Source organism: Cardiocondyla obscurior, linkage group LG11 (genome assembly GCF_019399895.1).
Source record: "Cardiocondyla obscurior isolate alpha-2009 linkage group LG11, Cobs3.1, whole genome shotgun sequence".
Lineage (NCBI taxonomy): Eukaryota > Metazoa > Arthropoda > Insecta > Hymenoptera > Formicidae > Cardiocondyla > Cardiocondyla obscurior.
In genome coordinates, this window is record NC_091874.1 from 5,569,542 (window position 1) to 5,595,494 (window position 25,953).

Consider the following 25,953-nt stretch of genomic DNA (forward strand, 5'->3'; position numbering starts at 1 on the left):
ACTGAGCTTTTACTTCGCGAGTGGGAAAAGCATTACTGACGGTCCATTTTATTAAATCGAGGGCAAAAACTCGACGTGCGACATTACAATTAATATATTGCATAACCGTAAAATATGTCATTCTTGCACATGTACTGTCGGTTATTTAAATTTTGTTCGCTGATAATATATTGATCATTACGGATTACCTGGATAATAAAAAATAAAAGAAAAATTGTATAGATATTGTTTTCAATTCAAGGGATATAATTTACTTTACAGTCTAAACAAATTAAAATTAACCAACGCTTTATCGTTAACATTTATATTATATTAATCGCAGCAAATAATGTGAATTTTATGGCGCACATATTATTTGTAATTACGTATATTTAATTGGACATGTTTTCTATCATTTGTATGTATCTTTAAAAAAAAGTATGTTAATTGAATAAATTTTATTTGTATCAGAATCTTTCTTTCCTGCAATACTGATTGTCTCGAAGCTAGTGATATTATTTAAATTTATATATGTTCGATATTTTTATTAAAACAATCGATCTGTTAAAAGCTGTAAATACAGAAACAAGTGAACGTATTGATGATAAAATGTAACACGTATTTTGCTTTTATTGCAGTTAATTTACGATAAAAATTAACGATGTAACATGCATAATAATATCAAAAACATAATAATACGTTTATAATTTTTTTCGCATTTTTTAAAATAATTTCGTTTGACTTATTATTGTTGGCATCGTTGTGATGCAGTGATTATTTAAGAGCAATTTACTTGAGAAATATTGCTGAGATTCGATCTTTTACTTAATAACAATTTAACTTGCTCCAACAAAATTAATATGCTCGTTAGTACCTTAATAAGACCTTGCGCTTGAGAACAACGAGAAGTTATCATATCTCCTATCATATAAAATGCATATTGAGTAGCGCGATAATATTCTATTACCACCTCATCGAGTATAATTAAGGGTGACTACCGGAGTAGTGTTGGCAGATAAATAGAAGCGATAAGTAAGATTTATGCAGCCATTCAGTTGTTGCGCGGTGACATCCGCGGCGAGACGAACAATATATCGTCGCGAAAAGAAATATTGATGCATGAGCGATGGGGCTATTATCGCGTAGTAAAAAATATGCATTGCGAATAGCATGCGAACACACGCAAGAATGGTAGAGACAAAGAAAATGAAAGAGAGCGTCAGAAAGTTCACGATTGATCTGATGAAATAGGTGGCAATTCGAATGATAGATCACCATTTCCGAAAGCGATTTTAAACGATGCCGGAAACAGGGAGCAATAATTACGATAATTGAAAAATTAATAGACGGACAAATGTGAAACCGCACTTAAAGAAACGCGTTAACGTCGGGCATAACTTTTTTTTTCGACTGCTGCGAAGGGATTCGAAATATCAGTTTTGGATAGAAAATTATTGAGATAAAAGCACCGGAGGCGCACTTGGTCCAATCGAACTCTCGTTTCGTTGCTCGAGGGGTTGGTGATATTTACGATTACTGTTTTCCAAAGTAGCAACCGGGGGAAAATCTTCCCACGAACGGCCGCCGCGACCGCGATAAATAGCACGGCGAGGCATCGCGCGGTCAATGCCGGCCGACGTCGAATTATCAATTTACAAAGCGAGGCCGCCGATCGACCAAGCCGAAAGCGACAGCGTGAATTCCGTTTCTCCATCGGCGGTACACGTACCGGGCACCCAACGCTGGCGCCGTGTGCGACAAACGAGCGCACGCTGCGTTGTTATAAAATTCGACAGAAATTGGCGAAACATGATTAATTAGCGGCTTCCGGTAATGAACGTAGCGTTACGTTGCCGTCGGAATATTGATGGTCCTGCGATTTAATACGACCCAATTAGGAGAAGCTATCGTATGACCCCCGACGCAGTAGTCCTCCCTCCGTTTTCCCTCTCGTCATCGGTCGTTTCTCGACCACCCCGCCGCCCTTCCAGCACCGTTCCCCTTTGTCTTTTACGTGGCAATTCACGGCTCTCTCTTTCTGCACGTTCATCCGCCACATTTTGCCCTTAAATATACGCGAGATTCGCGTTGCACCGTTATATTATTTCCTATAAGTTACAGCGCGTTATACTTCTTGTTACATGATAATGGGTAATACGCTCGTTAATAACAATATGCATCGTAGTTGACACGTAATTGCCTCTGTTTCTCGAATATTGGTCGCCGTACCTTCATCAGAGCTTCCTTCGTGTTTCAATAAGTAACCAAGAACTTAGATGCAGTTCGATATAACGAGCCATCTCAACTCCCGCAAGGGTCCAGAATTGAGCCGCTATCGATTTGTCTTTCGCGGGAAGATTCTAAATTTGCTTAAAGGCGGTCGCTTTGTGTCTAATTGAATCTTAGAACGGTAGGCGAGAGTCTAGGGAAGTTAAACGAGTTTTCCGACAGAGTTAAGTAATTTATATTGTGCATAAATGTAATAATTACGTTATATATAATCGCATTGTCCGGTATTTTCGATGTTGAGGGAATTCCAGATAATCAGTTCATTAGCGAGATACCGAAGGTATCTGAAGTACAAACATTTCGCTAGATGTTAATCGTGATATTTTTATCGCTAATACAATTACCTTCTTTTATCTTCTTTTTCAACGCGAAATATCGCATTATTATTCGCGTTAATTAATTTTCATTTCTCATTATTATATTTCTGTGCGCTACAGTTCGTCAGTGACATTGATTGCCGGCAACGAATACTCGTAATTTCCGATGCCGTTATTTAAACTTGGTCAGACTCATCTCGTTTGTGCTGCGGGCAAGAGATCTATTTTTCCCCTCTCTCAAAGAACGAAATAAAAAGTAAAACGGCGTAAAAAAAAATAAAAAAAATAAGCAAATGGGTAAGCAGGTTCATTGAACTTACGGTAACACTCCTTCGACGTCGAAGAAGTGGAAATGAAGGTGGACCTTCTCTTTAGGTTGACCGTAGAAGAAATAGTAGCATTCCGTGCTACGGGGGTACAGGCCAGGGTAATTTGGCGACGCGAACGTACCGTTCCGGGTCTCGTTGCTGTTGAAAACAAAGGCACACGGATACTGCTCCTCCTGCCGACCTGTCGTTATACCGAAGTCTGAAACAGTAAAGCAGCATTTGTAAGTGTGCTAAAAGTTGGAACGGGTCGATATTCATGCGAGCAGCAGGAATGACTCGAAAGCGCGTCTCTTTCCCGTATTTTGACCATTTCTTTCTCTCGGTCGTTCGAACGTTATAAGATTATTGCCGTGTTTATCAGAGAGGGAGATAAAGGAAGGAGGAAAAGGAAGAAAAAATAAAAAAAGGTGATTCAATTTATGGTGCGCCGACAGCGCGACGAAGGGCACGAGTTTCCCTTTGTTTTTTCATCACAATTTATTATCCGCGCGCACTTCATTATTACAGGGGCGTTTATAATCCCCTGAGCGGCTTAATAAATATTGACATGTACTAATGGCTGGCTGGGCAACGTAATACAAATCATTGGCGGTGCAATTGTGACAATGTAATACGCCCGAGAAATATGAATAATATCGAAGTAATTACTAATGTATTATTAATCGACAGTTTCAATGTAGACAGCGTCGAAATCGAATATTAAAGCGCGAGTTTCGGCTCGCTCGCGCGTGTAAACCCACCCCCGGATATCCCTGTAATTACCCCGGTGTAAAGCCCGTACCGTACAATGCCCGAAGCGTACAATGCCAGATTGCTTGCAAGGCGGTTTGGTGACAACGGTGTCTGAAAATAGGGCGGCCTGCGTGCCGTGTCGCCGTGCGCGTTGAAGCGCGATGGTTTCAGTGGTCAGTCTCGATCGCATATCAGCTGCGCGGTATCATCGATCGCGCAAATCACTAGGGTATCAGTCGGCAAGAATTTTTTTTTTTTTTTCTAACTCATTTTTCGTGCGACAGAACAAAATCGATTTATCTGAGTTTTGTATCGCTCGTTGCAGTAGCAAAAAAAAAAAAGTGTCACACAACCCATCGCGCTCGCACGAGAGCGTAACTTGATTTTTCAAATTTCGCCAAATTGCGTAAAGAACCGAGCTTATGCTTTCAATCGATCGGATTTCGCCGGGCAAGAATTGGCAGACACCGGGATCAATCAATTGCCTTATTCGACCGAAAAATAGCTACGCGGGCCGTCCAATATAACGTCCGAGCACGAGCTGCCATACTGCCGCGCTGAATTGCATTTAATTCCACTTTTTTCCGCCACAAAAAATTACTTCACCTTACACCTCCTATTTTTTTTTTTTTTTTTTTTTTTTTTGCAATCGCGTCAATAGTGTTCAATGTAGTTGAATTTCCTCAAGACTGATCTCTCGCTGTTCCGCGAAACGAAGTAAATCGAGTGGTACCTCGGCCCGGCGGGACGTAAAATAATTGAATAACTCCTTGCAAACATTCCAAGCGTCCGTCGTTGGCGCGACTTGGAGGCACCTCTTTCTTCCTTTTCCCTCGATTCTCTCGGCCGATTAAAATTTCCCGACAGAAGCGGCCGAAACCTCATTACGGACGACTCAATTAACTTCGATCGCGACGGACGCCCCAGAGCGACGGGTGCCACGTCGAGCGGGTGGTTTAGGAAAGATCGGCGTTTCCTTCCACCGGGAAACTTCCCGGAAAGTGATTTCCATCCCTCTTCGCATTCTCTCGCTGAAAAATATCCGTTTCGACGACGTCGCCGTCGGCGGGGCGTCTCACGAGCGACAGGGGATGTTTACGGCGGCGGGTGCGCAAAGGAGAAGAGGCTACGTGGGGGAGGGAAAGAGAGTATGTTAATTACGAGATTGGCCCCGTTGTCACACAGGCCCCTGTTTCAAACGACTCGCAGTGGTCGCAGTTACTGCTGAATTCCTCTCGTGAGTTCCTAAAGTGCGGTACACCGCGTCGCGAGAGCACAGGCCAAGTTTCCTCCGGGCTGTAAACATCGAGTAATAAGCTTTCGCGAGACTTTTGCGCTTAGTTAGCCGCATTTGTTATGGTCACCGTGTGCGCGGTCTGCTCCGTTCTTTACGGCAAGCTCGTCGGAGAGAGGGGATAAAGAAGAGTACAAAGGGTCGAGCGTCGTGGAAAAAAAGCGTGAAAATGTTTGAAAATGTAGCCGAGAAGTTAGTTCGACAAGTGTCTCGCCTAGTCTATTACCTTTCCCTTTTAACGTGTCACGCAATCTTATTGTCTTTTTCATTACCAGCGGTGTCAGTTCATGCAAAAACCCAACCGCGAGATCGTCCACTTCATATTCATAAGGAGTATTATTAAAATTCACACACTCCTAACCCAGAAATTGCGAATAATGCATAGAAATGGAGACTCCATTTGAATGAAGTCGGAAACGAATTTTGGAAAAAAAAAAAAAAAAAGAAAAAAGTTGATCTATAAATATGTATCTTGTCCGAATACCGCCGTCGAGTCAATCCCGTGACGTATATATAAAAATGGCATTGCGAAGGGAATTGTGTTCGAATACCGTGTCGCTTGTTACCTGTAATTTTTCAATACCACGTAGAACAAACGTAATAATCTACAGCCTTTTCATATCGCGTTTCTCCACGCCCTGCAATCGGAGCAAACGTTTCACGTTTCAAACGTTTGATGTATATATATAAAAAAAACTGTCCTGTAAATTCTTTTTATTTATGGCACGTACACCGCAAAATAGTCGTAAAATTTCGCATTGTAAAAAAATCCGGCGTGCAAAAAGGGGTGACGGCTCCTTTTTTTTTTTATTTTTTTTTTATTTACTACGACTGTTTCAATCCGCGAAAGCGCCGTGCTTGCGCTTAACGTATTCGCGTCGAAATGCAGGAGTGAAATTGTCATCGATTGATCAAACACATCGCCATAATGCTACTCTCAACTACTGCACGGTATTAGTTTTATAAGTACTAAATCACCATCAAATTTAATGCGCTTTATGAGGTCGAATATACGTCAGGAGTCGTTTGACATATTAATTTTTCATCAATTGTGCTCAGTGATCTGTGCGCATTATACAGTTACCAGCATTAAACGCGCGTGCAGTAATATCTTTGCAGAAGAAATTACTCGGCTACAATTAATGACGCGTTCGTCCCGCCACGATTTTTATTGTTACGAGGTCGTAAAGAGACTTCTCCTTAACGGCGATCGTCCGTGTGTACCATTGAGATATCGCGGGCGTTTAGCATCCGACATAATGCTGCCGCGCAGACTAAATTCAAGAGCGCTCCGGATATGCGCGCTCGCTTACATTGTCCCGAATACTTCCGGTTTCTCGTGGTGCGTTAACGTATCTCGGAAAACAACGGTCGGCTGCTCTTTCTCTTTTCCGCGCGCGGCATTCGTCGGAGCTTCCGCGGCTTTTCCTCCATTTCATTCCCTTGCCTTTCTTTCGCGCGTCCCGTTTTCGTACTCCCCGTAACTAAGTAATACCTCGATTTACGTAACGCGATACAGTGGCAACAGCAGCGCAGCATTCGTGGCATTCGCGAAGATTTTAATCAGGCGAGCGTGATACGAGTATATGATGTTCAACTTGGACGGAACCTAGCGAATTAAGCACAGAATTTCAGTGTCGCGTTGCTGTATCTGCTGGTGCAAGTTGCGACGTCAGTCTGGGTGATTAGGATGGTTTTCCGTAACGCAAGACGGAAATTAATTAATTTTGCCTCTACTTGGCGAAAAAAAAAGTAAAAAAAAAAATGTAGAAAAAAAAGAAAAAAAAGAATTGTGTAGTCACAGTGATGGAACATTTTCCGTAGATATTTTCTCAGATACGAGTCTCTCAATCGCGAGTTGAAAAGCGAGTCACAGAAAAATATTCACAGCGAAAAGTATTCCCGATGGAATTGGAAGATGCATCGAAAATTCATCGTATATACAGCCAGCAAACGATGTGCATTAGCCAGTCTCGATTAAGGGAGCTTAATAGGATTTTCTACTGAAATTATGATGGACACGTTTATTAAAATTCGATGAAACTACATTAAACGCCTCTCAACAATCGCGACAAATAACTCAGCGAGTGTCGCTTTTATAAACGCGCTGCACAATCGCGTAATAATTTATCATTCATACTTGTAACGTATCGATACATTTCGCGCCTGCAATCCCGATCTAATCGACAACGTGTATAGGGAAAAAGTGGCGAGATCAGCAAGTTACGAAGGCGACACAATTTCGCTGATTCATTGAGAATGAAACGGCCCGCGCATGTAATTAGCAGCGAGACAAACAGATCGCAGTATCCCGTGCGCTATGGTTCCTGCTTTTAATAGAATTTACCGTCTCTGATGATCGGGTACAGTGCAAATATTTGTGAATTATACGTTCCACACTAACGCAATGCGGAATAATCGAGAGTATTGCTAAATCAGCTGCTTATTACCGATGTGGATAACTGATTACGGTTAAAATTATCACTCAGTATTACCTACGATTTCGCGTTGCACGCTGTGCCGCGACGCACGTGCACGTGCATTCACCGGATTTTATTTAGAAATATTGAAAATTATTGCGCTTTAACGGACGTTTCTTTCGCAAAAATTGAAGTGACGAGTTAATCACATGTACACTTTCGGAATATTCCGCGCGGAACGTCACGAATGCCAAAACCCATTAAGTGGAACGGTGCAGCGACGATTTTACGCGACTTTCGCGGGGTGTATTCTATTCGCGCAATCAATGAGAGTGACTGATGCGCGCACCCAATGCATGTAATTCCTTAATGCGGCCGGTCGCGTATCCGGTTGTACAATTTGTCTCCTGTAGGGATCGCCCGTTGAATTTCGACGTCAGACTCGGATATTTATGACACGGCCACGCTCCGCTTTATGACATTTCCCGATAGCTCGCGACGGGTAACGCGCGGTTAAGGGCACTGCCGGATAACGCGTGTTACGTGCGATCGTACATGCCCGCGATCCGATATTCATTTGCTGCGTCTGGAACAACACGTCGCGGAGCGTGCTGATGTCGAATCGTAGAAATATATGATCAGCCAAATTCAAAAATCATGATTGCCGAATTATTCCGCTGCTCCAGGATTCCCGCTTTAACTTTCGGAAATTCGATAGTGAAAACGCGAAAAAGGTCAAACTTTAAATTACATTTTCCACTCGTAATTTTTAACGAGTCCTCGCTATCGGAAATATTGAATTTTGCGTCAGTGTAATTCCATAATTTCCATTCTAACCGCTACTGCAAAGGAAGCGCATTTGTTTTGTGCACCGACTTTATTATACCAATGGCGTATATTCGAGCTAAGAAAGGACTCGAAGAAAGTTGCGCAACAATTACTCACTTGTTAAGCGTACCTCTAATAAGCAAGAAGCTTGATTTACTAGGTGCCCCAAGGATCGTGCATTTTTTCCCGGTTGTAGATTTCTTGGATAATATTCAGTTCATTTCTCATTGTCCGTTTTTATAACTTTCAGAATTTTTAATACTTTTTGTTTCGATAACTACATCTTACATTAAGATTAACAAAAAATTAACAAAAGTGTAGATTGCTTGATCAAACAGCAAAGAAAATACTTATCTAAAAATACAGTCTGTACATCAAAAGAATAATAATTAAAGCCAAAGAAACTACAGTTAAAATTGCCAGAATGCAATGGTGAAACATCTGTTTTAATCAAGCTTGCGTTAAAATAAAGGGTTTATTAGATTTCTATATAAAGCAGGGATAATAAATGTTTCATTTAACAGCAGACGTTTTCTCAGCTAAATATTTCTAAAGATGTTTAAATTCAGAATAATATTCGGAACAATATTTAATATATAAATTCTTTTATAATGCGTTCAAGTGTGTGATTACATAACAGTAAAGATACCTAAACACAGATTGGCCGAGCAGTTTAATTTGTTATAGATTTTATTGTTTCTTTAAATTTAATTTATATATATTAATTATATTTATTTCTCTACGTTGATCACGCAATCTACAATTGACTGAATCGGTACGTGAGTACCGCAACATTACATACTCGCGATTCAAGTTAATTTTCATTTAATGTTTGACAAAATACTCGGATTGTAATTTTTATTATAATTTAAATTTCATACCAGAGACGAACGAGGTAGTTCGTGCGGGCGACGCAGGCGGCGGGAGGGCGCACACGGTCGGCGTCTCTTTCCTGTTCCTTTCCTGCTCGGACTTCAAGCATTCAGATGTACACGGAAACACTTCATCCGTAACCGAAGAATTTTGCGCAATCGGTGGACCAGGAGACGTAATCCCGCGCGAGCACTCTCTCCCATCTAACCTCCACACGCAGATAGCATCCGCAACCACTTCGTCGCGAACGAGAACCGCGGCGTAGTCAGTACCCGTACACTTGCGACAGATTCGATGGAATACCGAAAGGACACTCGCCGTGAAAACGTACAGCGCGTTATTCACGTACGTACAAGATTCAAGGTTGGTAGCCGCGGAGAGACTGACGATCGCGAAGAGACTGACGATCGCGAGGAAACTAGCGAGCGCGGGGAGAGGAAACGGTGAGCGGTAGGCGGCTAGCAGCGGCCCGATCCCCTTCCACTCCGCTTCCGATGTTCGAGCAATTTACACTTACGTAAAAGATGCTTCGTTATATCGAGGGATTTGGTGATCTCGAAGACGGATTTTCGTTGTCTCGTTTACGTATGAGCCTCGTACAAGCAGCTTATGTATTTTCGCGACACATTAACGCTAATGTTAGATTAACGTTTGGTTAATAATTCTTATTACAGTGCACTCAGTTGCGTAAGAGTGAGACGGAAGAGGAAAGAAAGAGACGGACAACGTCGACTAGTGCGGGGACGCGCGGGGCAGGTGGCGCGAGAGGTCGCCGGCCATTTTACTTCCTTTCCGGTTGCCGCCTATTGTACTTCGCTTCCGGTTGTCGGCATCCGAGCAGGACACCCGCACGAAGGAGACGCTCCATCCTGATCCAAAAGATTTCGTCTTGTCGGTGGACCAGGAGGCGTAATCAGGCGCGAGACATTCTCCCATCCAACCTTCGCACGCAGAGAGCATCTGCAACCACTTCACTTCCCTTCCATGTATGTCCAATATCCTCATTTACGCGGATATAATTTTCGCGTCTCTTTGTCGAACAATCGGGGCTCGGTGAAAGTGAGACGTCGCGAACGAGAACCGCGGCGTAGCTAGTACCCGTACACTCGCGACTGATTCGATGCAATACCGAAAGAACATGCGCCGTGGAAACGTACAACGCGTTATTTACGTACGTGCAAGACTCAAGGTCGGTAGCCGTGGCGAGACTGACGAGCGCGAGGAGACTAGCGAGCGTGGGTGACTAGGGAGCGCGGGGAGTGGAAACGGTGAGCGGTAGGCGGCTAGCAGCGGCCCGTTCCCCTTCCATTCCGTCTCCGGCAGTCGCACAATTCACACCTTCGTAAGAGACTCTCCGTTGTATCGTAGGAATCGGTGGTCTCGAAAACGTAATCTCGTTGTCTCGCTTAGGTATGAGTCTCGTACAAGCGACTTTTATATCTTTGTGATACATTAACGCTAATGTTAGATTAACGTTTGGTTAATAATTCTTATTACAGCACGCTCAGTTGGGTAAGAGTGAGACGGAGGAGGAAAGAAAGAGACGGACAACGTCGGCTAGTGCAAGAACGCGCGGGACAGATGGGGCGAGGAGTCGCCGACTGTGTTACCTCATTTCCGCTTGCCGATATTCGAGCAGCTCACCCGCACGCAGGAGACGCTCCATCCGTATAGGAGGAATTTCGCGTAACCGATGAACCAGGAGGCGCAATCCAGCGCGAGGACTCTCTCCCATCCAACCTCCACACGCAGAGAGCATTCGCAACCCTTCTTTTCCCTTCCAAGTAAGTCATATCCTCATTTACGCGGACATAATTTTCGCGTTCGTTTGTCGTTCGATCGTAGCACAGTAATATGCTGCGAACGAATATCGCAGCGTAGTCAGTGCTTGTACATTCGTGATAGATTTAGAGTATTAACGAAAGAACATTCGTCTTAAGATTTTTCAGCATAAAATCAGCGCATTATTAGTGAACGTCTGGGATTCAGCGACGATAGGCGCCGGAGGAGAGCGCGGGGAGAGGAAAGGGTGCGTGCTAGCGACGACTGGCCCGTTCTCCTTCCAGCGGTCACAGCAGCGAACACATAAGGCTGCGAGCTGTGTATACAGTGCCAACGTTGGAATGTGCTGCCCACGCCCGGCACCAAAACACGAGGTCGACGGTAAGAATAATGTATACATGTAGAGTATATGTGAAGCGAAATACTTATTGCGAATATTACGCTTTATACATACGTACGCTTTATGCATACAATCTCGTCACGATAAGTGGCTCAATATTCTGTAATGCTAATCAGTTAAATTCTTTTTTGTTTCAGATGGAGATCCAGAAGAGAACCGGCGAAAGACAATCAGCCCGACTACTTATGGACATCCTGAGAGGAGGAGCAGGCTCAGGAAGGGCAACATGCTTCGGCAGGGCAACTTTAAGGTGAACATCGTTTTTCCTTTACATTAAATTAATAACTTTGTTGTTTTAGTAACAAATAATTTGATTTTTTATCATTTTACTGTTCAATTAATTCCAAGTACTATAAAAAAAAATTGTAACGATAAAAATCATTTTCAGCATCTTTATAATGTAATTTTTATATTTTTATGTTACAGGATCTTTGAAGCTGCATAACTCTGCCGCTGCGCATCTAACCGGTGAGTCCCAAAGAAACTATCTGCACAATTTTAATATTTAAATAAAATGATCGCAATTATTTATTTCTTTATTCGCAATATTATCGATACTGCTTTATTGTGCGTGGTCTTCTGCGCTTACGATGGCGTTACCCCAAATTAAAGTCCCATATTGTTTCGTTTGGCGCGACGGCTGGAGCTTTTTCTCCTTGTATCGCCGGTGTCTCGCGTTTCAGCGTCGGGTTTTCATTTTGAAATGACCTCACTCTACGCTCGACCCGCTCTTTTTTCCCAGCCGCGTCGCTTGTTTCACGCTCGGCAACAGGCAATGTTCCCCGATTACGCGAGGTGTGGGGGAAGACTAAAGTAACGAGAACGTCGCGTTTGTCCACGCTTTGTACATTTTTGCGGAAATTACAGGATGTTATTTGAACAGTGTGACATACGTTTCGAATTGTAGTTTGACGGAAACGTCAGCGGCAAAACCGACGATAAATTGCGCGAGTTTCCCGTAACGAGCTACCAATTTTATAATTCGGAAGAGTAATTTTCAGCTAATTTACAAGTCTGATTATTAATCGCGAGCGCGTACTTCCGACTTGTTACCCGTACTTGTAGCTCGCGGAACGAAACATCCGCGGAACAAACTTCTGTCCAAGCAACGTTTTGCGCCCGCGTAAAAAGAAGCCCCGAATTTCGCGGCGACGTTAGACCTGATACTCCGTACAACTATGCGCCGGATGCTGCAAATATTATAACTACGCATGCTACTGAAGGAGCAAACACGGATCAACAATCTCGCCGTGTTTGCTGTTCGGACGTTGCGCTCGGGAAACTTTTGGTATCACGGGATTGTGTGTCGGTCGAGCGAATCTCCGCGAGCAGGCGAGTTACACGGCAGACGGGAAATCTATTTTGTTTCGCCACGGCGCGGCGGTTCCACGATTGAGATTCACGCACGGCTACCAAGAGCGCCTAGACACCGCTCGGTATTCGCAACGTACCGGCGTGTAGGATCCAATAAAATGGTACGTTCGGTTGCCCGTTTCGCCGATAAAGTCTTGTCGAGACGGCCTATGGCATCAATTTTTTAAGGTTGCCGAGACGAGAGAAGTTTCCACCCCGCCGCGATAGCTCCCGCTTTCGAACAAAAGCGAACGCGAATATAAAGAGTATCGAAAATTGCCGCTATTTTTGCAAATTTATTTTTACATACGGACATCTGACAATTTAACCTGTAGATCACCGACTACTTTTTAAGATTTAAATTGAAATTTTTAGTAATCAGACTTACGTCTGATAATATTTTTTGCGCGAAATAAATTGAGATGTAATTATATCGTAATATTAAATCGTGTACGTATATGCGCTTACGCGTGTACGTAGAAGTAATCAAAGCAAGCGGAGAGCAAGGGAAAAACGAAAGAGAAAAACGGGCAGTAAACGAGCTCTCATTTCTTTTTTTTTCTCTGCTGGTACACGTGACGTATCCGTAAAATTGATAAAGTTTCGTGAAAACTTTTATAATACCGGGCTGTGGAAGAATGTTCAAGTATATACGAGCTGGCAATTTATGTTGCGCCAGATCGCGACGCTCTGTCCCGAAGTCGGCCATGGGCGGGTACGAGGACCGCCGTAGTATGCATCTCGTGGGTGCATGCAGACTGTTTATCACGCTTTCGAGGGGTATAACTGTCGTTAAAATCGTCCCGCGATCTACATTACAAAAGATTCGCCGTCGACTCGCACAGTTCGGCATCGCGCGGGGCCGTTCGGCCGCCGGGCTCCCTTCGTTTCCTTCCTTCCTTCCTGGCTCTGTCTCGACCGGACTCCTCCCAACTTTGCAATTGTAATCAACGATAACGATTCCGGCGCCCCGTTTCACTATTCGCGCGGAATAACTCTCGAGATGCAAAACGGGTCCTGCACATGGTATTTAAAGCCTCGGCCGTGGACGCGCCCCTTTTCTTTTGAGCCGGTTATTCCCGGCACGTAGTACGTCAGAATTTTTACGGTGTGTGCCACGGGATCGTCGCTTGGCGCCGCGTACATTGACCGTCTTGATAGTCGGTAACCGCGCGTATCGCCGATGTAGGTTTAGCTTCGCCGAAAAAGTTAACCGGCTAATGGATGACCGAAGTTGGCGAGTCTCAAGTGAATGGAGCGGCTTCCCCGCTGTATGACTTGACGCAACAATACGATGCGCCTTTATATACATATATATATATTATATCAACTTCGCCGAGTTTGTCGGAAATATTGCGTTGAAACTCCGGGAAAGTTCGAAAGCGGAATACGCCAGGTTACATTAAAGCGTTGCTGCTAATACGTCCGTAAGTTTCGTACATTTGATACTGGCGCGGCGCGTCGCATAGATACGTATGTACAAAAGCGTCAAACAAACACGAGACGCGCACATATATACTTGTCGAAGCGCGTTGACGCCGACGACGACGTTGTTTTCCGAAAGCTCCGTTCTACTTCTTTCGCCGCGCGTCGACGATGGATTCGTAAATCCGTCAGCGTCGTCGAGTCGAGCTCTCTCGCCAAGCCCACGTCGTAAGGAATATGTCGCCCCGCTAACTGCCAATGCCTCCATCGACGCTGTCGACGATATTTGGACCGTTCGACCGAATTCCAAAACTTCCGGTCGATGTCCCTTCGCGCGCCTCCGTCTCCGTGACTAAACGACCGCGAATCGACGTAGCGATAAGTTTCCGCGAGAAACGTTGACGGTTTGACGCGTCGCTATCTAAAGGGTGGTGGCGTGTCTCGTTTAGCAAGGAAATGCGGCACGATTGACGATCGAAAGCGGGGTCAGGAAAATAGATTTTCGCGTTATCGAGCGAGGCGTCCGCGCGAGTGAAATAGATCCGCTTTTTAGACCCCGAGGGGAAGTCTAATTTACCATCGCCGCGGAAGACAGGACTAATTGCAAGAAGGGCGGGTTACACCGAATAGACGTCATAAATTTTGCGTCCTTCGCGTTTGCAACGGTGTGTTTGTCGTTACGGCGTAATTCGCGATTATCCGCCTGCCATTGTCGCCGTGACGTCGATTATAACGACGAGGAACGTGAAATTTGTCTGCCGGAAGCCGCGACTTCTCCCTATCTCTCTCCTCTGTCTCTCTTTCTCTCTCGATGTCATAATTACCAATTTCAAGCGTGAGCAAAGACGTATATACGGAGACGCCGCATAGGGAAAATGTATCGCGCGACTCGGCTGACACGCACATATCAGTCTGAGATGGCATCAGCCTTACCCCCCGAGGAAATGTCCTAGTCACCGTGCAGAATGTTATTCCTGCAGGACCGCCGGCGTCCTTTCTAAGACGCGTCATATCGATTCGTCGTCGAGAATGTCGTTGTGCTTGTGACAGTTTAGGAGTGAGATCCGCGTCTGGGTTTCCTGCAGGGAAAGAGGAAGCGCGACTGCGAATCTCTTCTTAATGTCCGTTACAGTTCGATTGTCGAATGCCTACTTCGATTTGCGAGAACGACCCCGTCTTTTTCGAGGATCCTTCGAAGTCTATTTATGTGGACCCCGTAGAACGTGCCCGCATCCCCCAGCGCGATAATTCAGCCGCGAAGTTTCAAAGACGGGGGCGCGCGGCAAGGGAGATGGGTGGGCGGAAGCGCGAGGGACGAGGGAGCGGGTACGTCTCGCTCGTAAAAATTAAACTCAAACTTGCCGTTAACATTCATAATACGGAGCCGCGGAGCGACTTTGCCGGAACTTCGCCGCCGTATCTCTTTCCACCGTTGCAAAATAGGTCAGGATCCATTTTGCCGCGTTTCAATTATGCGATAACGCGCGAACTTTCGACTGCGCTCGATGGTAGCCGGGGGACGATAAAATACTCGGCATAATCGAGCGATATTCATCCTTTAACTGACGGTACGACAAAGTTGGCCCTCCCCCTCCTTCCGTCTGCTTGATACCCGAGACAGATTGTTTGCCTCCGTTTCGCGATGCCCGCGAACTTTCGTCAGCGTTGTCTCGCGATACACCCTTTGACTTTCCTGCGCCGCGATATCCCCGAACGATTCCCGGCAAGATGAACATACTCCGCCGTCCATTTGTTCTCTTACCGGGACCTCCGCCCAGCGCGTGTGCGCCAAAATCTGAACTCACCTGCCGGTGATAAACGGCGAAACGCGCCGAGACGCATTGCTATCGCGATAGAATGCTCGGCGGAAATTGAAATTTTGACGGGACGTAGATGCTCATAGGAGAAAAGCCAGGAATACGGCTCCGTGGCCCATTCACGAATATATAAGATCGTACGTCATGGCCTGATCTCGCGCCGCGAACACGTTCCGCACCGATAAGTTATTCTCGATGATGCCCGTCGTCCATCTGGACCGGAACACTTCCGATCGATTTACGAGAGGACAATATACGTGTGAATCTACGCGCGTCTTACGCGATCAGGAGACTTCCACTTGGAAGATTCACTTCGAATTCCCGTGAAAGGGGGACCGGTATTCTCTCACTCAATCTAACTCTCATTGTCAAAATTGATATGTACTTACTCTCCAAAAAAGTGTACGTTGCTTTAAAACCTCTCGAGTGCCGAGATGACGTTACTCCTTGAAATTCCAAGGAAAGCCGCGGACCGTTGCTCATGATTGGCCGCGGCGGTGTATCACCGCAGAACGAGTCTATTTTGTCCTTCTTTCCGTCTATATGCACGTACGCTACCAATGAATCGACTCCCTCGCAGCTGTAATAAAAATATTATACATTTATAGTACGTTTGTTTTTAAATATCATAACGCTCTCATACACATTATTTGCAACATTAATTATTTCACTCATTTCGGGCGCATACTATGACTGAACACTGCAACCAAAATTTGATACTTTCGAACGCGATAATTATTGCGGAAAACCAACAATTTCCATATAATTTCAATAATTACAATAATGGCAAACGAAATATCTCTTGTACCTCTTGCATGATTAGTTCATCATTGAAATGTTCTACAATGGCTTCGAAAAGTAAAGAGAGAAAAAATATACAAATTAAAATTAAAAGGGTAAAAATATTTGCGCGTTTTATTATCGCTTTAGCAATTACGAGCTATTTTCAGTAAAAATAGTATTTAGCGAAATAATGTTTCAACGTTCCGCGTGATGTTAATTATTTGGTTTAAAACAATTGTTGGATGATAACTGCCTCGTGGCATCGCGCAGTCACGTCAGCAGTTTTCGACGTGCAGCCTTCGTTACGCGTCACGAAGCAACAACATTCGATAGGAAAAACTTTTCATTTCCTCGACAAAAGACGCTCCGCTACCGAGGGGACTCGTATTTCCATTTCTGATTTTACGTCCCGTTAGAACACAAGGAACAGGAATCAAGATGTATTTGTCCCGGTACGCGCGCCGGAGCGTGTACTGCAACACGTTGCACGTTGTCCAATTTTATATTCCGTGCTTACGACGCCGCTAGCGAACTTTGAACGATAACTCGACACCGAGTTGACATTCTCGAGTCTGGACTTTCGTTTCGAAAACTCTCGACGCAAAGAGTTGTCGGCCGCCGCGAAAATTATCCGTTGCAATCTGCACGTTGAGTTGGAAATATCAAATAATTGCAGTCAGTCGTGACCATTAAAAAAAATAATTACTTCCGTTTGTTGCCTTATTTTTATTTTTATTTTTTTTTTTTTTTATTCGTTTGTCGCAACAGTAGATCTCGTATTCGATAGAAATATCTTGCGATATAAGTTATAACATGCGCTGAATTTGCAATAAAATAACGCAAATACATATGAAGATAGAAAAGAAAATTGATCGAATATTTTTACGCGTTTTTGTGACCATTGGAGTCAATATTAAATATTTGAAAAAATATACTCAGAACTATATGTATTTATTTAAAAATATGCAAATACTATTTAATAATTTTTTTTTTTTTTAGTTAGTGAAAAGGTTGATAAAGTTGTAACACGGTGTAAGTCCTGCTGTTGATTTTTCTCTTTTGCTTTTTCTCAATAAAATTTAAATTTATTTTGAAATATAATATTAAAAAAATGATACGTTACATTAAACTTTTATTTGATGTCGTAACAAATCTGATGATGGACTAGTCAAAGTAAATATGATGTGCAATGTAAAATGCATACTCTCGACAAGAGATATATTTCGAGAGAGGAAAGAAATTCAAGACGTTTTCAACATACGATCTACGTAAGCAAGCGTATAATTGCAAAACTTTTGAATATGAAAGAAGTAAGCACCGTGTTTATTCTTTTTTTTCTTTTCTACGGGATGATATGATAAGTTTTCAAGAAACAACCACGTTAAACTCATTTTCGCATAAAAGTAGCCAGGTTCCCTTGCTGCACTTAGCGCTCGAGCATTCTTATTATATTCTTCCTATTTCAACTCAACGTGCCGTAGTTTACTGTATCATAATTACGCAATTGTCCTGCGGGCACAATTTACAATGGATGGCTTTTAACCAACCAATTTGAGATTCGCGAGACATAATGAGGGAGAATTAGTATGACGCACAATAAAAAAATATTATTTTCTTGCGCTCAGGTAGGCTTATGTGTATGATTATGTGCAGCGATTTTGTACATGAGCAAATTCGTGTGGTGTTACGTGAATGCGCGCGAACCATACGCTCGGCGGAAAATTTCGACCAATCTATTCAGATGATTGGAAGGAAACTGGGCAGGAAAATCAGTTGACGACGCGACTGCTCTCTTCGTTCTATTCAGGAGAAATCATTTTAGCATTTGAATGCACTCACGTACCGTACTTGAATCACGAGTAGATATACATATGACCATCTTGTGTCTTACGAATATATAAGCGAACGCGACGCTTGCTTTATTTTAACTCGATAAATTTCTGCAAAACGATATTGAACGCGATAGAAAAAGTAATTTAAATCCTATCAAAAAAGCAAAAGCTGTCCAGTATCGGTCGTCTGTCACTGTTCAGCGCGGACCGTGTATATAAATAGATATCTGAACGTTTTTCGCCGCGTACTTTGTTTACTGTTGTTGAGCTGACCATACGCAACGTTCGCTCGACTGCCGAAATCGCCAGGCAATCCGGTTCTCGCTGCCCGCCGCCCGCGCGTCTTCCGCCTTGCGAATTTCGAGCGTAAGGTGCCGGCCGATGTAAACACACAAACGTACTCACACTACCGCGAGGGTCTGCGGGTCCGGCGACCCGCGGATTCGGCAATCGAGCACGTGTTAGAGAATAGATCAGTACGTACAGTAAACTAGTACGCGCTTGCATGGTTTTTTTTAGTATTATTAAAAAAAAAAAAAAAAAAAAAAAAACATGCACATCATCACATAACGAACTACGTATTATTTTAATTCCGTCATTCATGTACGTAAATTTATCTGAAACTTTCGTTTTTTGCATTATTTTTTTGAAAAGAAGAGCGATATATTATGATAAATTATTTAAATATGTCTTTCAATTTAATTCCGAAGTTTATTTAATCGCAATCGCAATTATTAATTTGACTTCTCTAAAACTTTTGGAGCGAAATTTTCACTCTAGTCATGAAATACTAAATCAATTCACTCAAATGGAGTAAATATTCACTCTTTTGGAGTAAACATTCACTCCATTAGAATAAATTGATCGGTGATACCATGATTAAACTGAAACTCTCAATCCAAAAATAAACAGAAGATAGAGAAGCTCTCGCGATACACCGCAGAGTACATGGCAGATAATTATGGAACGAGGGAAGTGCCACTTAAACGTCAGTTCAATAGTACGCGCAACCCCTAATTAAATCTCATTTAAGAACAGCCACGTGGAAAATGAATGAGGGGATAAGTGATCGCACTGAGTGGAATTGTCGGGAAACCAGTTGTATCGCAGCGGTTTCCCGAGGATTTCCCATGCTGATCTCTCGGTCACGACGACACGGCTCTTTGTCGATGTCAGAAGCACTCGCGGTTGATCTTTACTATTTAGAACGTTAGAGACGTTCTCAAAAGCTCGATCAGATTTTTGCAAATAAAAATCTCTAGTCAAATCTAAACGAAAGTTTCTTTAGCTGGCAAAGTGACAATACGACATTACGTACACGAATGAGCGAATTTAGTCGAACGTGCATTGACCTGGAAAGAGGAAAAGCGCGGACGTGCGTAAACGTGGTAGAAAAATTCGAAAATTTCCGGGGTAACGATTTGATTAGGCATTTCGTAAATCGGAATTACGGTCCCTTCGCGCTTTTAACATTACGCAACCTTTGAGAGCGAACGGTTTAGAGCGGTAACGTTTTTAAATTATAAAGTAAAGTAATACCAGCCCTGCTCTTAGATCACGACTTAAATTACGGCGAAGTCGTTTCTCATGAAATTTTGAGATTGCACTTATCGTAATCCGATGCAGCGGCTTGAGAACGGGGCGTGCGACGTCTGTTATGTACGTGCGTGCAAATACATAACATAGCTGATAGAAGAATACGCCTTTTGTGTCGTAAGAAAGAACCGGAGATTTTAGATGCAACTGCAAGTGTCGTTACGCCGTTACCAAACATAACGATGTACTCGCGAAAACACAATGCTATGTAGATCTAACGTGCGTGCAAGATTCAAATCGATCGACTGTTCACAATTTCCGCGAGAATGAATAAAATTTTTCGAGTGTAAGGATACATTTACATCATACCTATCGCGTAACAGCAAAGCTGCTGGTTACGTTAACAGTGCGTTTCAATTACAGTATACATTTCATAACATACATATATTAATATAATTCAAATTGGAGAATGTGATAAACTCACTCATTCGGGTCGTTCGGCGAATGAAATAGATTCAAGTCCTGGAATATTACTTGCACCCGCTCCTTTCCTCTTCCTTGGAAGTCGTATGTACAGTGCGTCCTCGGTGGGTACGAGTTCGGATATCCAGGTGATATTACCACGCCCGTTTTAGTTGTATCGCTGTTGTAAACCACGTCGCAGAGCGACGCTGTAACAAAGAGACGCACGGTGACTTAACGAGCGGCAACAGTCGGCGAATAAAAAAGGAATGTAACGAAAGTAATTAATTGACGCGCGGCCAAAGGAAGAAAAAAAGGGCCAATTAAATTACGCGACAGCTTCCTTCATTGTCGCCCTCTCTCCCTCCCTCCCTCCCCCTCGCCCCTTTCTACACTGAAAGATACGTTGCGCGAATTAAATTATGAATATTTCGTGTTTTAATTACAAGTGCTCGCGCATCGACGCTTACTATAATATGCAAATGAGCTCTGCTACTATTATGAAAACGCGTTGCATAAAAATCACAAAGACTACAAAAGTATGATAATAATCATAACGCGTATTTATTAGTTTTGTTAAGGGAAATAAAGTATTTCAAATTAAAATATGTGATGAACTTTTTAAATCCCGCCCGCATAGACGGGGGGGAGGCACAATGGCACAAATATAGGGAGAGGAAGGTCCGTGTTTGCGCCGGCAGCGGCAAATAATTTTACAACGAGCCGTCTATTTGTTGCCAAATAAATTAAAATTTTAATACAAAAGGTATTCATATCTGTAGCATTGTCGCACTTCTTTTCGCTGCCCACAGTCTTTACCCGTCTTTGTCTGCGCAATTCGCATAGCGTTAAGATTGAACGAATCTCACTGGGAGGAAGATACGAAATTATTTAATGTGATAAATATCTTAACCCGCTTTGCCGCGTATAACGGTACCGCGATTGTAGCGCATATTCGTTTCGAGTCTCTACGCTTTAATCTTCTCGACAGTTATTAATCTTTCCGTAATTTAACGCCAGAATCGCTGAGGTACGCTCCGCAAGATGAATCTTCCGAAGAAATGCCGTCATTAGGCAACCCCCGGCGTTACGAACGCATGAGCGTGCGTACTTGTGTATTTTCTCGTGAATATATTTTCCGTGTTTCTCTCGCGAGTTCTCTTTCACGGTAAACAGTGCACTGCCTATCCGTCCGTGAATCATTAGTGTTTCGCAATATGATTGTAAAATTCAAAAATTATGCCACACGTTCAAGGGTATCAAATTATGATTTACGTGTAGAAGACTTTATATATAAATATTATATACTATTTTTTTTTAATTATTCCGGGACTTTATATATAATTGAGATGTATAATTCAATACGCCCGTTGTAGTCGCGACAATTGTCAAGCATTGCCTTTCCGAACAAATCGCACGTAGAGACCATCGCGCGTAGCGTTAACTCACCGTTGATTTGGTATAGAACTGTTTAGTGGTAATTAATATTGCCATGCGATGCGTTTAATCGGAACGCCGGAAAGCTGGTTCAGGGATGCAATAGTGCATCATTAAATACAAGGCTATCTCGTAATTCATTGTTGTTCGGCAATACACGTCTCGATACGTGCTCGTATCCGGGATTCGAAGAAATTCGATAAAACTGTCGTTTGGCGACCGTCGGGGGGAGGGAGGGGGTTAACGTTGCCACGATCTCGCGATTCAAAGCCGCCGACACAAGGCCGACAATGGCCTTTATCGAGTTTGGAAAAAGTAGCGCAATATCTCGACCGGGCAGCTACCTTAACGACTTTTGCGGGTGGACTCAGAGATATACTATATATTCTTTATACACCGTATATATTTTATTTATGTACTACATATTTTATTTACATATATATTACCATGGTATATAAAAATATATATATATACAATATATACCAACTTCGGGCTAACGAGAGAAGATATTTGTATCGGTCCCAGCGCGACGCTTTTAACGGTTACGCTTGAGAGGGAAAGGCATTGATACAAAGACTTTTGGATGCGTTGAAACTGGGAAGAAGCGCGAGGTATCAATGCGTCGCGTCGCCGTCAGTCATGAATGTTGCATGAGTATTTGTATCAGAAGCGTACTTATCTCGAACTTCGCGTTGCTATGAGAATATTGGAAATATCGTTCGCGCAGTGTTCAAGCTTTTCCTTTCCCATCCGTTCTCTTAGCGTCATTTTTAGCTCGATTTCCGCTTTGAGACTTACGTCTACAGTATAATGTACGTGACATGTTAAGGAAATGCATTTAAATTTGTATCGGTGGAATATTTGCAGCAGCACCAACGTTTTATTGTTTTCTTTTTCTTTCTTTCTTTCTTTCTTTTTCCTTTTTTTTTCTTTTTTTTTTTTATTCTTCCAAATAGCAGCGCGTGTCAAATTCAATATCAATAAATTAATTTTTATTATTCTTCGCGAAAAAATTGCATCTTCCATTAATTCTCTCAGCCTGTTTCTTGGTCGTTCTGTCAATGCATAATTTTCACTTCAACGGCATATTATTGAAAATGTCGTACTGGAAATGCGCATTATGCTGCGCGCTCGTAATGGCCACTGCCGTCTAAAGCTTTCTTATTGTCGAGCATTGCGTTACGGTCTATATATATTTGCGGAGAAACTTAGGAGAACGCTCACGTCGCGGAAATAAAGAAAACAGAGGGCAGAAGCGGACGATTACGATTTTGCCGGCATCTAATGTCGTAAGAGCCGTATGCAGTCGCGGGTGAACCGATATCAACCGTGTTTAACGATATTCGATTAAAAATTCATTAATTCCGCGAGGCTCGGCGTTAGCTCAGATTAACGGCGTAACACATATAATTGTTTCCTCGATAATTAATAATTTATCGACAGCTGCGACGAGGGATTTAAAATTATAATTTATATATATATTTTATACAAGCGTTACATTTATATGTACGCACGATTATACTTTTTTTTTTTTTTTTTTTCTTAAGCGTCACTCACTGAGAGTATCGACTCTTGAACGTCGTTTGAGAGCCAAATAACATCGGGAAAGGCTAGGGCACCAGAAAAGAGATGCGCGGCAGAAACGGCAAACGTTTTAATTTGCATTCATGAGCCGTCCTCTCAAAATTCTTAGAGTCACCAAGTATTCCAACTACGTCTCCTGTTATATTTGAGAAACGAATTCACTTACGGCGATCAATTTCTATACCGGCGAGAATATCACGCTGTCAAACCTAGCTATTTTGATGAGATTGCCAATCGACAGTTTTAGAATATTGGCCGTTGCTTATGTAAATTATCACATATTATGTATGAAGAGAAAAGACGACATTGTTCAAATTCCTCCGACTTTCGTTTGAGTTATGGACGACGGTTCAAAAGTCGTACTCTAATAATTTACAAAATGCGATTACCGCGTTAATCCAAAGCGACGCAATTTCACGCTGCAGTTGCTCTAGTCGCGAGAAAAAGAAAGAATAAAAAAAAAAGGTAGGAATTCTCTCAGAACCTTTTACTTCTACGGTGACAATCCCACTACGGTATTTTACAAACTGCCGCACCGTGCCGCGTAATTGCACGTGAACGCAATGCGCGTGGTGGTACGCGGCACTGCGCCGGGTTGCACGTCGTTTTCGAAATAGTTTTAAGCTCGTTTCACTGACGGGCGCGAGATATATTCGCAATCCGGCCGCGTGGCAGGCGGTCAGCGCGCGGAAAGGCCTCGCCGGTGGTCCGCAATGTAACGTAAAACCGTTGACAATCCCGTCTTACCACAATCGCGGATTTCCTAATTAAACAGCACATTTAGCCGGGAACAAGCGAGTCAGCAGCCGCCGGCTCGGCGGGTATTAATAATTTACGAACTTTGTTGAAATTAATTTGAACGCCATTTGCGAGCCGCGTCTTGGCGGTAAGTCCTGTCCTAACTCCGCAGATTTAAGCAACCCTCCCCCCCTTGCCCACCCATATCCGCCCCTCACTCAGCAGAATCCGTAGCGGGGATATATCCGCATGGGTTTCCGCTTCCGTTCGAATGATGAACGTTCATATTTTCTTGCGCATTTCGGCGTAACCGCGAATACGAGCCGTACGCCGCGCTGCGTGCTCGCAGCAGTAGTTGCTGCCGACGGCAAAAAGTTCGGCCGCCCTGTCATGAAATTTAATTTAGACTTTAAATCAGAGTTTTTCGACACTTTTCGGGGAGCATCCCCGAAGCGACGATCCGCCGATGAAAAATTACTTTCTTGAATTCTGCACCCTAGCCGATCGGTTCCTTTAAGCGCGGGTATTGTACAGAAATAAAATTATCGAAAATCTGTTGGAAACGTTTCGCTTCTGCTCAAAATTTACGGAATCTTTCTATTTTTCAATTCGCGTACGTAGAACGTCGAGCACACTCATAGAAAATATATCAAGGCTCGTACATCGAATGTAAACCTGAGTTATGGTCGTAAAAAAAAGGGGGGGGAGGGAAAAATATCACCGATCAATCTTTCACGTTGCATTAGCGCGCCGCGATACCAAATGTTTTTTTACAAACATAAAAAGAGACGCCCTGAATGTCTTTCTTATAATAGCTTTCAGCCATAATGTCGTACGTGCGCGAGATAATTGATTAATTGCGGAGCTTTCCAGACAATAGCGTCTCGTTGCATAAGCGTTACTAAGTGCTCTTTAACGCGTGCTTCTTCTATTTTTTTTCCGCGTTTTTTTTAACGAACGATGCGAATAGCTGCTGCGAATAGATGAAGATAAAAAAGGCGTAGCCTGTGGCCTAGAAAAAGGTTATCACCTACTTTACTGGCTAGCGAGCAGCTCGTTTATCGTTTGCAGGCGCGTTAAGTGACCTTTGAATTCTCGCAAGTTCAGCATACTTTATTATTCGGCAAAGGTCAATAGTTCAGCGTTAATATTACCTTTTATGATAAGCTGTTGAAGAATTACGCGTACATTTAATGTCGTTTCTGGATCTATTGAAACCTCGCCGCACCGATTTTCGAAATCGATTCTCTTAAACAATGAGAATAAAGACATTTCATAAAACTGCGGTTACTATTCTAATGACAGAGGAAAGAGAAACATTTTTGCAACTGTCGCGAACGATAGAATAATTCAATTCATAAATTCATTTATCGTTAACCGCTTCGACGGATTTCAATGTTCTTAAAAATCTGCTGCTATATTAAACTTTGCGTGAAACTTGGTTTTTTTTTTTTTTTCAATTTTGCGAAGCTTTGCCAGAACCGATAATCAAAAACCCTTGAATCTTGCGCGTGACGAAAGTTTATAAAACTCGCTGGACAACGGGCACAATGAATTTCGTTTGAGGCGCGGTCAAACAACGTCCAGCGCCGACACAATCGACGGATTCAGCGGCCGGGTCCGACGACGATATTTAATGTCACCGATAAGACACGACAGTCAAGCTCGGGTATGACGCACGCCGGAAATAGCGCGGTCTTTAGCGGAAAATTTTGTGAGATTGTCGCGATGCGGATGTACCGG

At 43.1% G+C, this 25,953-nt stretch overlaps 1 protein-coding gene across 1 annotated transcript in view; it reads right to left on the reverse strand.

Annotated features, from left to right (window-relative positions):
- The window catches only part of Sol1, a 221,682-nt gene that overhangs the window by 9,803 nt on the left and 185,926 nt on the right, over positions 1-25,953 (reverse strand). Inside the window, exons 9-11 of the mRNA XM_070663475.1 lie at positions 20,474-20,660; positions 16,228-16,418; positions 2,906-3,113 (exon numbers count right to left, since the gene is read on the reverse strand). Of these exons, the coding sequence (XP_070519576.1) occupies positions 2,906-3,113; positions 16,228-16,418; positions 20,474-20,660 (586 nt within the window). The remainder of the gene's footprint in view (positions 1-2,905; positions 3,114-16,227; positions 16,419-20,473; positions 20,661-25,953) is intronic.